The following is a 12,282-nucleotide window of genomic DNA, read 5'->3' on the forward strand; positions in this document are numbered from 1 at the left end:
AAGAGAGAGGAGAAAAGGATTACCCAACCGGACCCTCTTATTGTCCCCATATGTCCAGATATCTGCAAACCCTCACACACATCCCTTATGTGAGAGAATACGAGGGTGTCCACGGAGTCCGTCACGTCGGATGCAGTTCACCCCAGACCACTTTACCTCTTTCTTTATTCTTTCTTCTCTCTCTCTCTCTCTCTCTCTCTCTCTTCTTGCATATCAATCATATGCATGTGACCAGATAATTTAACTTGATTGCGTGCAAGGACAAATGAGATTCAATGCGGACGGCACAGACACTGTGTAGACATGTCCATGGACAAATGAGGGGCCAAATTAGTCCGGTTGAAGATGGCCTAAGACTCCAAGCCTTTCTCATAATATCAAATAAATGCAATATGGAAATATATTCCACAATGGATATAATGATAATTTGATACCATAAATATTCATAATATTTTCTATAAATTTGGCCCAGCTTTCGAAAGTTTGACTCAGGACAAACCTAACATACAAAGTAAAAAAAGAAACGGAGGGAGGGAGTATATAGAAGAAGAAGAAAATTCCACGGCAGGCATATTACATTTTTTTACTGTCTTTTGGCCTGTATCTTCCTGTCAAATTTGTTTTCAAGTTTGAAGGCAAGAGTCAAGATGGCAACGGGGCCCCGAAACCCGCATCCCCGCGGGTTTTTACCTTAATAGGGGACCGGGATGGGCGTCTTTTTATCCCCGTGAGGCTGTTGTTGGGCACATTATACAACCCGACACGTTTTGTGGGTTTGCACCCATTTCGATAGTCCCCGAACCCGAAACCCGGCAAACCCGGCAAAATACATTCTATTTCAGAACTTGGCATTGGAAGATTTGAAGATGGTCTTTTGGAGGCTTGGAGATGTGAAAGATACCACGATGGTTTCAACTTAAAATGATTTGTGAACTATAAATTCTATATCAGAACTTATGTATTGGACCATTTCGCCTCGGTTGTGCTCGTGATTTGTGAACCAAGAATTCTATTTTAGAACTTGTGTAATCGCACATCTTGTTGAACCATGTATGGCTGAAAGCTGATCATCTTTGTTGCTGAAATATGATCATCTTTGTTGCTGAAATGTGGTATCATGCTGCTGAAATACACTCTATATAGCTGTTGAACCATCTACTATTGTTTTTTGTTGAAATTTGCTCAAGTTATGCTGCTGAAATCTGCTTTTTTTTGCTGCTGAAAAGTTATTATTTGTCGCCACTATGTTTGTTTAAGTATTTTGATTTTCTCGTTGGTTCCCCGTGGGTTCCCCGAAACCCGATGGGTTTAGGGGACGGGCGGAAAACTAGCCCCGCGCACGGTGATGGGGACGGGGACGGGTTTACATTTTTCTCGTGGGGATGAGTTTGGGAAGGCAAAACCCGACGGGTTTCGTCCCCGTTGCCATCTTGAGGCAAGAGTGCTTCCATCCAACTCCGAAGGTGCTACTCCCTCCGTTCCATATTACTCGTCGCTGATTTAGTACAAAGTACATGTGAAAAAATGCCACGGCAGGCATATGATTTTCTGTCTTTTGTCTTGCATTTCCCTGTCAAATTTGGTTTGCAGTTTGAAGGCAAGGCTTCCACTCCCATTGCGAAGGCGCCACATGTAATGGAAGTCAGCAAGGATGGATGGATGGATGGAGAGGCCGTGGGACGGAGACCGGCCGGCCGGGAGCCGTGGAAGCGACGAGAAGGCGGTCGCGTGTGGGAACAGTGGACTCCTTTGGATCCTCCCGGCTCGCTGGCTTTGCAGGTCGGAATGGACCCTTTGGACGCTATTGCTAGCTACGGTGGCTGCCGTGAGCCCGTGACCAAACCACAGAAGAAGCCGCAGCCTCAAATGCTTCCTCAGTTAAACGCTCTTCCCGCTTAATTCCAAGTAGCTCATGTCAGTTTGACAACTACAGTAAAAAAACGTCACGTCCAGCTAAGCCGCCAAGGTACGTTAGCTAGCTCTGTCAGCTCAAAGGGACGAGACGGGCACCACAAAAGAGGTGGCACCGCCGGTTACGCCAAGGAGCCGTGCGCAGGGCAGAGGAGTGTGGACAAGAGCGAGAACCCTGAGCCACAGGTCAGAGCAGAGAGGCCCACGGAAGAAGGAGGAAGCGGCGAGGCCCTGCCACTGGCCGGCGTGGTCGGTCTCCGGACCCTCCGGCGGACTCGTCGGCACCGTCGGCTCTGCACGTGAACACGGGCAGAGTAGAGTATAGATTAGGGTGGCATGGTGGACGTGTAGACGTGTAGATTAGAGTACGGAGCAACCGTCCAACCAGTGTAGACGTGTAGTACAAGTGCGTAGTGCAGCCGAGCGAGCGAGTGACCTGAAAAGGCCTGACCGTGCGACGGAGACCGCCCGCCCTCCCTCCAGCGGTCCAGCCAGAGCCGTGGAGGCAGCGAGAACGTCCTCACGTCGCCGTCGGCCGCCGCGTGACAACAGTGAACTCCTTTCCTCCCTCGTGGCCTCTGTTGGATGTTGCACTACTACCTGGAGTACTTCCTCCCATACATCTATTTGAGCGACAACTCGTACAGGACGGGGAAAGTACCAGCGACGGTCGACAGACCAGCGCGGGAGAACGAGATCCATGGAGGACTAGGACGGGTAGAACGGACGGGGCGATCGTCGGCCACCACGCCTCAAGAGCGCCGGCTCTGCACGTGACCACGGGGCAGAGAAGAGTAGAGTAGCATCGTGTGGGCAAGCAAGAGTACCGAGGAACTGTCCAAGTAGTACTAGCGTACAAGTGTGACCTGACACCGAATGTGTGCAGCCAAGCAAGTTGACAGGTTATACCAGTGTGTGGCCAAAGATTACGCACGGAGGGGCGGGGCCGTAACGGAAAGCAGGATTGGCTACTCCTGCCGCACATTTTGAGTTCAGGCTTCAGCTACTGAGGATGCTCTGGACTTTGGAAACCAGCCCCATTAACCCAAATCAAATGATGCACCATCTGGAGCAATTCAGACATTTTTTGCAGCACTGCCTTCACAAAACTTGGAGTGACAGAACTATCTGTGACAAACACACAGCCAAGTGACTGACCTGACAGCGTACAAGTGTGTAGCAAGCGAGTGACATGACAGAGTTTGAGTTCCCCAAAGATTCCACGGACGGGTCAGACACAGCTACTGCATAGGGTTGCGTTCAGGCATCAGCAACTGAGAACTAAGGCAAGACATTTCTTGACACTGCCATAGACTCTAAAAACGTCTTATAAAAATTTACAGTGGTAATAGAATTTGGGAGCAGCTCGACCTTGCTGCTTATGTATATTCTGCAAACCCCGCAAAAAAAGAAAAAGTATATTCTGCAAAACCAAACGATACATCCGAAGCACCTCAAAATTCAGATTCTTGCCATAGGCTAACAACTGTACAGCCGAACGCGACTTTCATAATAACTTTGTAAGAATGCGAGGAAAACCTTTTCTGTCCTGTGCCATTTTGCAGCACCGTCTTACCTTCTTCACAAGTAAGTATGCTACGCTCCCTGTCAAAACTTGGAAATCACCCAACATATCTGCCACAAAACACGCAACAACACAGCTCTATGAACAAACACCTTGGTCACCGTCTCATCTCCCCGAACTGGGCGCTCTCCACGCGGGCGGCGAGCGCGCCGAGCAGCTTCTGGTCGGATTTCGGGTCGGTCTCCTCGACCACGGCGAGGAACTCGCGGGCCTCCTCGTACCGCTTGGCCCTGCAGTAGCTGTCCACCACCCGCTTGTAGGTCAGCTCCATGGGCCTCAGCTTGCGCTGGATCATGTACCCGACCACCTCCCTCGCCTCGGCAAACATCTCCCGGCTCGCGTACCCTCCGACCAGCGTGTGGTAGGTGATCACGCAGGGGGCCACGCCGTCGGCGATCATCTCCGACAGCACCCTCTGGGCCTCCTTGATCAGCCCCTCCTTGCAGAACCCGTTGATGACCGTGTTGTACGACACCACGTCGGGTTTGAGCTGCTGCTGCTGCTGGGACTGGGAGCTCCTGAGCCGCTTCAGGATCTTCTCCGCCTCCCAGGGCTCGTTGCTCTTGGCGTACATGTCCATCAGGCTGTTGTAGGTGATCAGGTCCGGGCTCAGCCCGGACTGCTCGATCGACTCGTACATCTCCATTGCCTTGCTGTACATCCCATTCTTCGCATATATTGACAGCATGGAGTTGAGGATGACGAGGTCAGGTTTGTGACCCCGGGCCTTCACCTCCTGGAACGCCCTCTCGATCCCATCCAGCCGCCGGCACTTGAAGTTGGCGATCACGAGGGTTCTCAGAATGACCCAGCTCGGGAAGATGGTACCTTGATAGACTTCCTTCTCGATGGCCTCTATGCCCGCGGCATTTCCCCCCTTTGCGTGGCACTGGAGCAGCAGCGAGTATGACATGTCGTTTGGCTTGAAACCCTCGCTCTTCATCTTGCTTACGATGGAACGCGCAGCGGTCCAATCCCCTTGGCGAGACAGCACGTTCAGCAACGCATTGTATGTGGTGAGGCAAGGGGCGAAGCCGGCGGCGGTCATTTCATCATACATCTTGAATGCGTTAGCCCTTGAACCACACCGGCCATAAGCACATATCAATGTGTTGTAGGTGTCTCGGCACAGCTCAACCCTGCAGGACTTCATCCCCTCAAGCACCCGAGTGACATAGCTCTCCATGCCTCGCTTCCCGCAGACCGCCAGCAGCGTGTTCCATGTCACCCGGTTCGGCGTGCATCCGCTCCTCGACATCTCCCCAAGCATCTCTAGCATCGCCGCGAACCTTGATTTCTTCCCCAGCATGCCGAGGACAAGATTGTAGGTGTTCGTGTATGGGACAAACCCATTCTTCTTCATCCGGTCGAACAGGGCGAGCGCCTCGTCCACCTTCCCGGCGTTCCCGTACGCCGTCATGATGGTGTTGTAGGTGAATGTGTTGGGCAGCAACCCCTTGCCAATCATCGTGTCGAGGCATTTGGCGGCCTCCTGGTAGAACCCAGCCCTGGCATACGACCCAGCGAGCTCATTGTATGTGACGGCATCAGGCTTGCAGCCAGCGTCCTCCATCTCCTTGATCACCCGCAGAGCCTCCGTGTAGTTCCCGGCCTTGCCAAACACCTGCAGGAGGGCATTGTAGGTGACGACGCACGGGGCGTGGCCGCGGGCCTTGAGGTCCTCGAAGAAGGCGACGGCCTCGTCGACGAGGCCATCCCGGCCCGCGGCGGCGATGACGGTGCTGGCGGTGAACCCGTCGGGCTCCACCCCCGCGGCCCTCATCTCGTCCAGCAGCGCGACGACGCGCGGCCAGGAGCGGCCCATGCGGCCGTAGACGTCGAGCACGACGTTGTAGGTGACGCGCGTGGGCGCCACGCCCTCGCGCCGGAGCTCGTCGAAGAGCCGGAGCGCGCGCTCGTAGCGGCCCTCGCGGGAGAGCGCGTGGAGCACGGTGGTGTAGGCGCGGACGTCGAGCCGGGCGCCGGGCGGCAGCGGCATTTCGTCGAGCAGCGCGCAGACGGCGTCGTGGCGGCCCTCGCGGCCGAGGGCCCGCACGACCATCTCGAGCGGCGCGGCGCCCTCGGCGGCCCCCTCGGAGCGCGCCCAGCGGAGGAGCGCCAGCGCCCACTCCCAGTGGCCGGAGAGCTCGAGCGCCTTGAGGAGGGACGGCAGGTCGGCGGCCCGCAGGAGGTCGTCGCGGCGGGCGGCGAGGAAGGCCGGGAGGGCCGGGAGCGGCGTGGCGGAGAGCTCGAGCACCAGCGCCTGCGCGGCCGGGGAGAGGAAGGAGCTCGCCGGGGTCGGGGTGGGGTGGTGGTGTTGGTGGTGCGGCGGCTGCTGGTGGCTCCGGCGCGGGACGGGGGCCGGGGCCGGGGCCGGCGCGGCGGTGAGGTGGAGGAGGAAGGAGTCGAGCGGGAGCGAGGAGGGGGCCTGCGGCGGCGGGGCGGCCGGGAGCAGCGTCTGCTGGGACGGGGGCGCCCGCTTCTTGGGGCCGGACGGGAGGGTGGGCTTGTTCGGGAACACCCCGCGGCCGGTGGCCTCCATCGCCGGCGCGGTGGGTGGTTGGCGGCAGCTGCGGCGAGCTCAGGAAGCAGCCGTACGGAGGGGGGCGTGGACCGTGGAGTGTGTCAGTCAGGGGCGATGGGGTTTTGGGGATACGGTGGCGGCAGCGGGTGGACGGGGATTGGCGGCAAAGGATGACGATGACACGAGCGCCATCTGATGCACCACTGCCAGCAGCGACGCCCTCCCGCCTGCCGTTTCGCTCGGAATATCCACCTGCGCCTGATCGCCACTTGATCTGAATCTGAACTACGACCGGCGCGTCAAAAGATCCACCTGCCCGGTTATTCTATCAGTACCGACAGAGCAAATCGAAGCTAAAAACAGCACATGAGCATGAGACCGTGTCAGAAAACAGCTGCAACCATGAGAGAAGTTCAATGCCGAACCAGTGCAGTGTCACGCAAGATGAATAAAATGGAACTGAATTCCTATGATTTACAGTGCACCCTATGCCATGATGCATGTACTAGCACATTAGTCGACTAAACCACTTGGTTATACTACTAGTGACATGGCAGGCATGTTGTCCTTTCCCTTCTCCCTCTAAACATCTAAATAACCCGTCCAGCAGGCATACGTCTCTACGAGAGATTCAGATCAGTCCTCGCTGAAATTCCATGGCAGTCCTGTCGCCCTGTCAGTTCATCATCCTCCAATACTGCAGATTTCTTGCCACCTTCAGAGGCGACGACGAGCCTGAATGGTAACGAGAAATATGCGCAGTCAGGATCAACGGTAACAAGGTCCTCCTCCCGCGTGAAGCTAGTTTGCAGAAGTATACCCATGAACAGGATCCAGGACAAGTTACTTGGCCTTCTTCGGCCTCCCGGCAGGCCTCCTCTCTGGGACATAGTCTGGATCTTGCTTGTCCATCGCTATCGGCGTCGTTTGCTCTAGCTTGATCTCTCCCTTGACCGTGGCGTCGCCGAGTCTGCGGCGTGTGCCCATGGCGGGCGAATCTGTGGCCCTCGGGGTTGTCCTCGGAGAGTTGGATTGCTTTCTCCTGCGGTTCTTGGAGCCGTTTTGTAGCTGCAAGCTGAAATGGACAATCATATTAGCTTGCTTCCCTAGTAACCTCTTAACATCACATATACCAAACGGAAGCTAATGGTAGAAATTGCACTTCAAAAAATGATCGATGAGGTGGCTCCTTCTGAATGAGGCATTGCTGAATTGCTGATACAGTAAAAAAAATGGTGATGATATCTGGCTATCCTAATAAGCACCGTATCAGCTGACAACTTTGCATGATAGCAGCTGCAAGCATAAATTTCGATCCAACAAATAATAGAACGGTCTAGATGAAAATACCAAGTTTTAATGACAAAGGACAGTCACCACAATAATGAAATAGGTGAGGTGCAATATGGCATACCTAGGTGTGGCCTCAATATCCCCCATGAACATTAATTTTGAAACAGAACCCGAGTCATCATATGCAGCATCTGCACAACAGCAACCAACAGCATCAGATGTTAGGCATCATGCTTATTACTAATCAGCAGACATAGCAAATCAAAGATCACAAACCCTTATGCTTTTGGTGTGACAAGTCCATCATCTTCTGCTCAAAGGGAATAAGACCATCTAAAGGCTCCAACTTCAAAGGAAACCCGTTCTTCAGATCCTATGATAAAGGTTGACATTACCTTTCATGTCAGCACACATTACTACATCTGTTATTTGACTGATACAAAAGAAAGACACCCAAGAAAATCAATTGTTTAGAGGGGTTCTAGTACCTTATTTGGCACTGCCGGAGGTTTGCTAGGGACATCCAATTTTTCATTAGCTCTTTCAACTTTCGAGACAATGTTAGAATGTGCTAAGTTGTTTGCCCCAAGAAGGGGAACATCTGATAACAGTTTATTGCCTTCTTCTGAAAAAACTTCAAACACATATTATCAGAATTGAAACTTTTGTAATAAATTGTAACTGATGAAGAAATATGTACACAGGTAACTGTAAATGATTAGCAATACAAAAGCTTAACGGCGCTTCTCAAGGAATTGCAGAAGCTCTTTTGTAATCTATACCTGGACGATTTCTAACAACATCAACTTGCTTAAATTTTGTGATGTGTATCGGATTTCCATCAGCCTTTGTCCTGACTCTTCGAAGGTCCTCGGGGATATCCCGCACAACAGAGTACCTTCGTTTGAAAGCCTGCAGTCCAGTGTTCCGTTAGACAAACAGGGGTGGAATATAACCGAATGGGCTTGAGAGTTGAGATACCATACACATGACAAATTAATTTCCCCAAGGGCAAAGAGCACTCACAGGCTGAATATTGTCAGCTTTATCGTTGAAAAGGCTACGACTGGCAGGAGTTAATATTGGAACTGTGTCGGCAGCAGCACTATTATCAAAACCATGGCCATGGATTCGAAAGTTTGATGTTGAAGGCAAGGACACATTTGGACTAAATGAAGAATATCCAAGGGTTGGTTGGTTGTCAGCCTTCCAACTGATCGGAAGAGCAATCTCACCATCAGCAATTCCACCTGAATCTGGATCCACAACCCGCTCTTGAATTATCTTTATTAGTGTACTGCACTCAGACCTAACATTAAAATTAAGGATTCGAAATAGTCTATCAATAGTGTAGTTTAAATCTTCAGCAATGAACAGACGTTAGTTTGTCCAGAATAGAGGTATATGTAATGCGATAAAGGAGTTTCCAGTCACAACTTTTGGTTGCTATTATCACAGGATGCAGGCTGGACTAACTGTTTAACATAGCATAACCGATTCTTGAGGGTACACAATTCAGCAACTTTCAAAATAGTTAGAAAATCATTTTTTTCGAGAAAACACAAAAGCTTTGTTTATTGATGCATTGATGAAGTACACAACATAATTGTGAAACTAAGGAAAAAATTAACACCAATTCAATTGTGCATCACAATCCGACGTGTGTCGTGATATTTATCACCATTTCCCAAAATGAAATATACAATATGTGTATGTAAATAATGATTCATGCGCTAATTGCTTGCCCTGAAGCATTATTAATGGTGTAAAGAACTACACACTGTGCATGTGTAATCAATATACATAAAATTTTGAGAGCTAGGCACAGATAGTCTTAGATCTATTGTTTACACGAATGCCAAGACAAGAGAAAAGAGGTACTCTGGAAACACTGGGACTGTTTGGATCAAGGAATCACCTCATTCATCGTTGGGTGATCCCTCAAAATTGGTGGGGTGACCTAATCCCTCACTTATGCTTATGCTTATGAAGGACGAGCTAGTGATGCACCAACCCATTCCATTCTTCAAACAAGGGCGCTAGGGTTGCATGGTCAATTCACAACGGTCAAACCAAACAATCCTTTTGAATAGGCCCAATTTTTCGTATTGTAGAACACAAAATGCAGAGTGCATAACTAAAATAAAAGAAAGACTGCGCTTCATTTTGTTTCATCAGTGTGAAACAAAGTACAAATAAAGCCCCATGTTTAAATATATATTCAGAAATAAGAATAGCCGTATGCTGGCACCACAAAGCAAAATGCAAATTAAACAGTACTTTCCAGGTGGACATCAATGGAAGTAAACAAGAGATATATAATACCTTGAGTAGGTTTCCTGCATAAGCAACTGCATTATGGCATCTTTCGGCTCAATTTCTGAGACAATTGCTAGGGATCCCTGCGTATAGTCTTTCAGGTCAGTCTCCTCACTCTAGAAAAAGCAACAACAAAAAATGATGCAATGGGAAGTCCTTAGATAACTGAGGAATCACTCCTAGAAGTGAGAAATGGTTGTTCAGAAAATAATGGGACTGTAATTGGTAAGATAAAAATTATAAGGGTTGTGGGATACCTGGTTTAACTGATTGTTTTTCGACGGGACACGCACAGAATCATCAAAATCTGTGGAATACAAGAAATCGCCAGGTAGGCACATCAAATAATGTATTCACATGAGTTGCTGAATATAATGCCAACTAAGCTTTAGTGATCTAAACGCTCTTATATTTCTTTACAGAGGGAGCACCAAAGGGGGGAAATAAGGTGTATCTTCAGAAAATAGAAAATAATGGAGAAAAACTCTGAATGCTAACTCATTTAGGTAATTCTCTTTTAAATCACATTTTTTAAATTCTGTCAGAATGCTAGAAGATTGTGCCATAATATGCGGAAACTAAGAGGCTTCAAAACTATGCGATAGATGATGACATTTGATGGCTTCAACATTCTGCAGTAGTATTTTGGATGAGTATGGCCTTTCAGGACCAACTTATTATTATTGGTAAACAATGAAAGGCCTCCAAATATGCAGGCATCCAAATAAACGCTTAGCACAGGGATATATGGGTTATGCATAAACTGGTCTTCTAAACTAGTTAATTAGTGACTTAGTGCCGGTGCACCAAAATTCACGTCCCAATGCCAGTTTTTATATTAGTGAACACTGATTGACTTTTATTAGGGAGCATTGCGAACAGAGTTGAAACGCAACTAGCATGGCCGAAAGGCAAAACGACTGAATGATCGAACATTTTCTTCTACACAGATATGAAACATGTAAGCGTGGAGCATCAGATTTCCCGTTCCGTAATCCCTAGTGTGGACCGCTCCACGAACTTATCGTGTAACACATAATGACTGGAAATGAGAACTCGTTTGGTTTCACTCGTGTTTGGTTGTGATTTCTGCGAGATTATGACGGAAACTGGTCCAAACACTGAGCTACGCAGAAATTTTGGACAGAATTTGATGCGGCACGGCATCCATGGCCCTGAGGGCGCCAACTTGGAATTCGTAATTTGAGGAGCGGGGTTCACCATAGAAGACACTCGAACAGGGTTGGAAAATGCACTAGCATGGCCAAAACAACTGAGGAATCAAATATTTTCCTCTATTAAGTATCGAAGCACGAACCATCTATTCCCTAAAAAAAACATGAACCATCAGATTTCCCATCCTGCAATGCCAACTAAGTTGGAGAACACTTTATTTACAGGAAAAAAAAAACTAGCACAGACCGAACACAATAGGTCAATAGTACTGAGGAATTTGCATGAAATTCTTATGGAATAAACACAAAACATGCAAGTGCAAAAATGTACTGAACAGAGCTGAGAAAGTACTAGGCACCAAAGGGAAAAGTGAGGTGTATCTTCTGAAAATAGTAAAGGATGGAGAAAAAAAGTGGGTGCTAACTCATTTGGGTAAATCTCTTTTCAATCACATTTTTTAAATTTTGTCAATATTGAGAACAGAATGCTAGAAGATTATGCAATAAATATGGGAAAACTAAGAGGCTTCAAAACTATGCGACAGATGACATTTGATGGCTTCAACATTATGCAGAAGTATTTTGGATTAGAGCTATGAACACTGACATGACCTTTCAGAACCTATTATTGGCAAACACTGAAAGGCCTTCAAAAAATACATGCGTGCAAATGAAAGGTTAGCACAGGAATCTACGGGTTATACATAAACTGGTCTTCTAAACCAGTTAATTAGTGACTTAGTGCCAGTGCACTTAAGCTCACGACCTGATGCCATTTTTATAATAGTGAACACTGATTGACTTTTATCAGGGAGCATTGCAAACAGAGTTGAAAATGCACTAGCATGGCCGAAAGGCGAAACAACCGAGTAATCGAACATTTACTTCACCGCATATATGAAACATGGAAGTGCGAAGCATCAGATTCCCCATTCTGTAATGCCTACTGTGGACGGCTCCACGAACTTATCGTGTAAGAGATTAATGACTGGAAATGTGAAATCATTTGGTTTCACTCGTATTTCGTCGCGATTTCTGTGAGATCACAACGGGACCTAGACCAAACATCCAGCTACGCAGAAATTTTGGACGGAATTGATGCGGCATGGCGTCCACGGCCCCGAGGGCGCCAACTCGGAATTCGTAATTTGAGGAGGGGGTTCGCCATTAAAAAAACTCGAACAGGGTTGAAAAATGCACGCCGAAACAACCGAGGAATCAAACATTCGTTTCTGTATGTATGGAAGCGCGAAGCATCAGATTCCCCGTCCTATAATTCCTATCGCGGAACGCTCGGCGAACTCATCGTTCGAGAGATTGACGACTGGAAACGCGAAACCAACCATTTCGCTCGCAGCAATGCCCGCGAGATCACGGCGAACAACCGGGCCAATGCATCGGGCCACGCGGAAAATTCGGCGGAAATTAATGCGGCGCGGGAGGCGGCAATTAATTCAGAATTCGTAATTCGAGGA

At 49.0% G+C, this 12,282-nt stretch overlaps 2 protein-coding genes across 4 annotated transcripts; both read right to left on the reverse strand.

The window, feature by feature from the left end:
* Nucleotides 1-3,209: 3,209 nt before the first annotated feature.
* Nucleotides 3,210-6,276, reverse strand: LOC123164939 (pentatricopeptide repeat-containing protein 10, chloroplastic). The gene has a single exon (XM_044582557.1). The coding sequence runs from the start codon at nt 6,036-6,038 to the stop codon at nt 3,594-3,596; it is 2,445 nt and encodes an 814-aa protein (XP_044438492.1). The 5' UTR covers nt 6,039-6,276; the 3' UTR covers nt 3,210-3,593.
* A 117-nt stretch (nt 6,277-6,393) lies between these two features.
* On the reverse strand, nt 6,394-11,029 carry LOC123164940 (uncharacterized). Of its 3 annotated transcripts, none has more exons than XM_044582558.1 (9): nt 9,890-11,029; nt 9,639-9,748; nt 8,340-8,622; nt 8,096-8,225; nt 7,802-7,947; nt 7,590-7,686; nt 7,435-7,504; nt 6,841-7,095; nt 6,394-6,755 (listed from the first exon to the last, which is right to left on the reverse strand). In XM_044582558.1, exons 1-8 carry the CDS (start codon nt 9,971-9,973, stop codon nt 6,864-6,866), a joined length of 1,152 nt encoding a protein of 383 aa, XP_044438493.1. In that variant the 5' UTR covers nt 9,974-11,029; the 3' UTR covers nt 6,394-6,755; nt 6,841-6,863. The 3 variants fall into 3 exon arrangements, with proteins under 3 accessions (XP_044438493.1, XP_044438495.1, XP_044438494.1); XM_044582560.1 differs by having other exon boundaries at nt 9,639-9,715; nt 9,890-11,027; XM_044582559.1 differs by having other exon boundaries at nt 7,802-7,938; nt 9,890-11,027.
* Between the last annotated feature and the right edge of the window lie 1,253 nt (nt 11,030-12,282).

The sequence above is a fragment of the Triticum aestivum genome, chromosome 7D (genome assembly GCF_018294505.1).
Source record: "Triticum aestivum cultivar Chinese Spring chromosome 7D, IWGSC CS RefSeq v2.1, whole genome shotgun sequence".
Taxonomy (NCBI): Eukaryota; Viridiplantae; Streptophyta; class Magnoliopsida; order Poales; family Poaceae; genus Triticum; species Triticum aestivum.

Excerpts from the sequence above, each read along its gene's own strand:
- LOC123164939 (XM_044582557.1), bottom strand. The coding sequence starts at position 6,038 with ATGGAGGCCACCGGCCGCGGGGTGTTCCCGAACAAGCCCACCCTCCCG.
- LOC123164940 (XM_044582558.1), bottom strand. The coding sequence starts at position 9,973 with ATGTGCCTACCTGGCGATTTCTTGTATTCCACAGATTTTGATGATTCT. Across the intron at positions 9,749-9,889 it reads AAAACAATCAGTTAAACCAG|AGTGAGGAGACTGACCTGAA; the intron begins GTATCCCACAAC and ends TGCTTTTTCTAG. Across the intron at positions 7,096-7,434 it reads GATATTGAGGCCACACCTAG|CTTGCAGCTACAAAACGGCT; the intron begins GTATGCCATATT and ends TGTCCATTTCAG.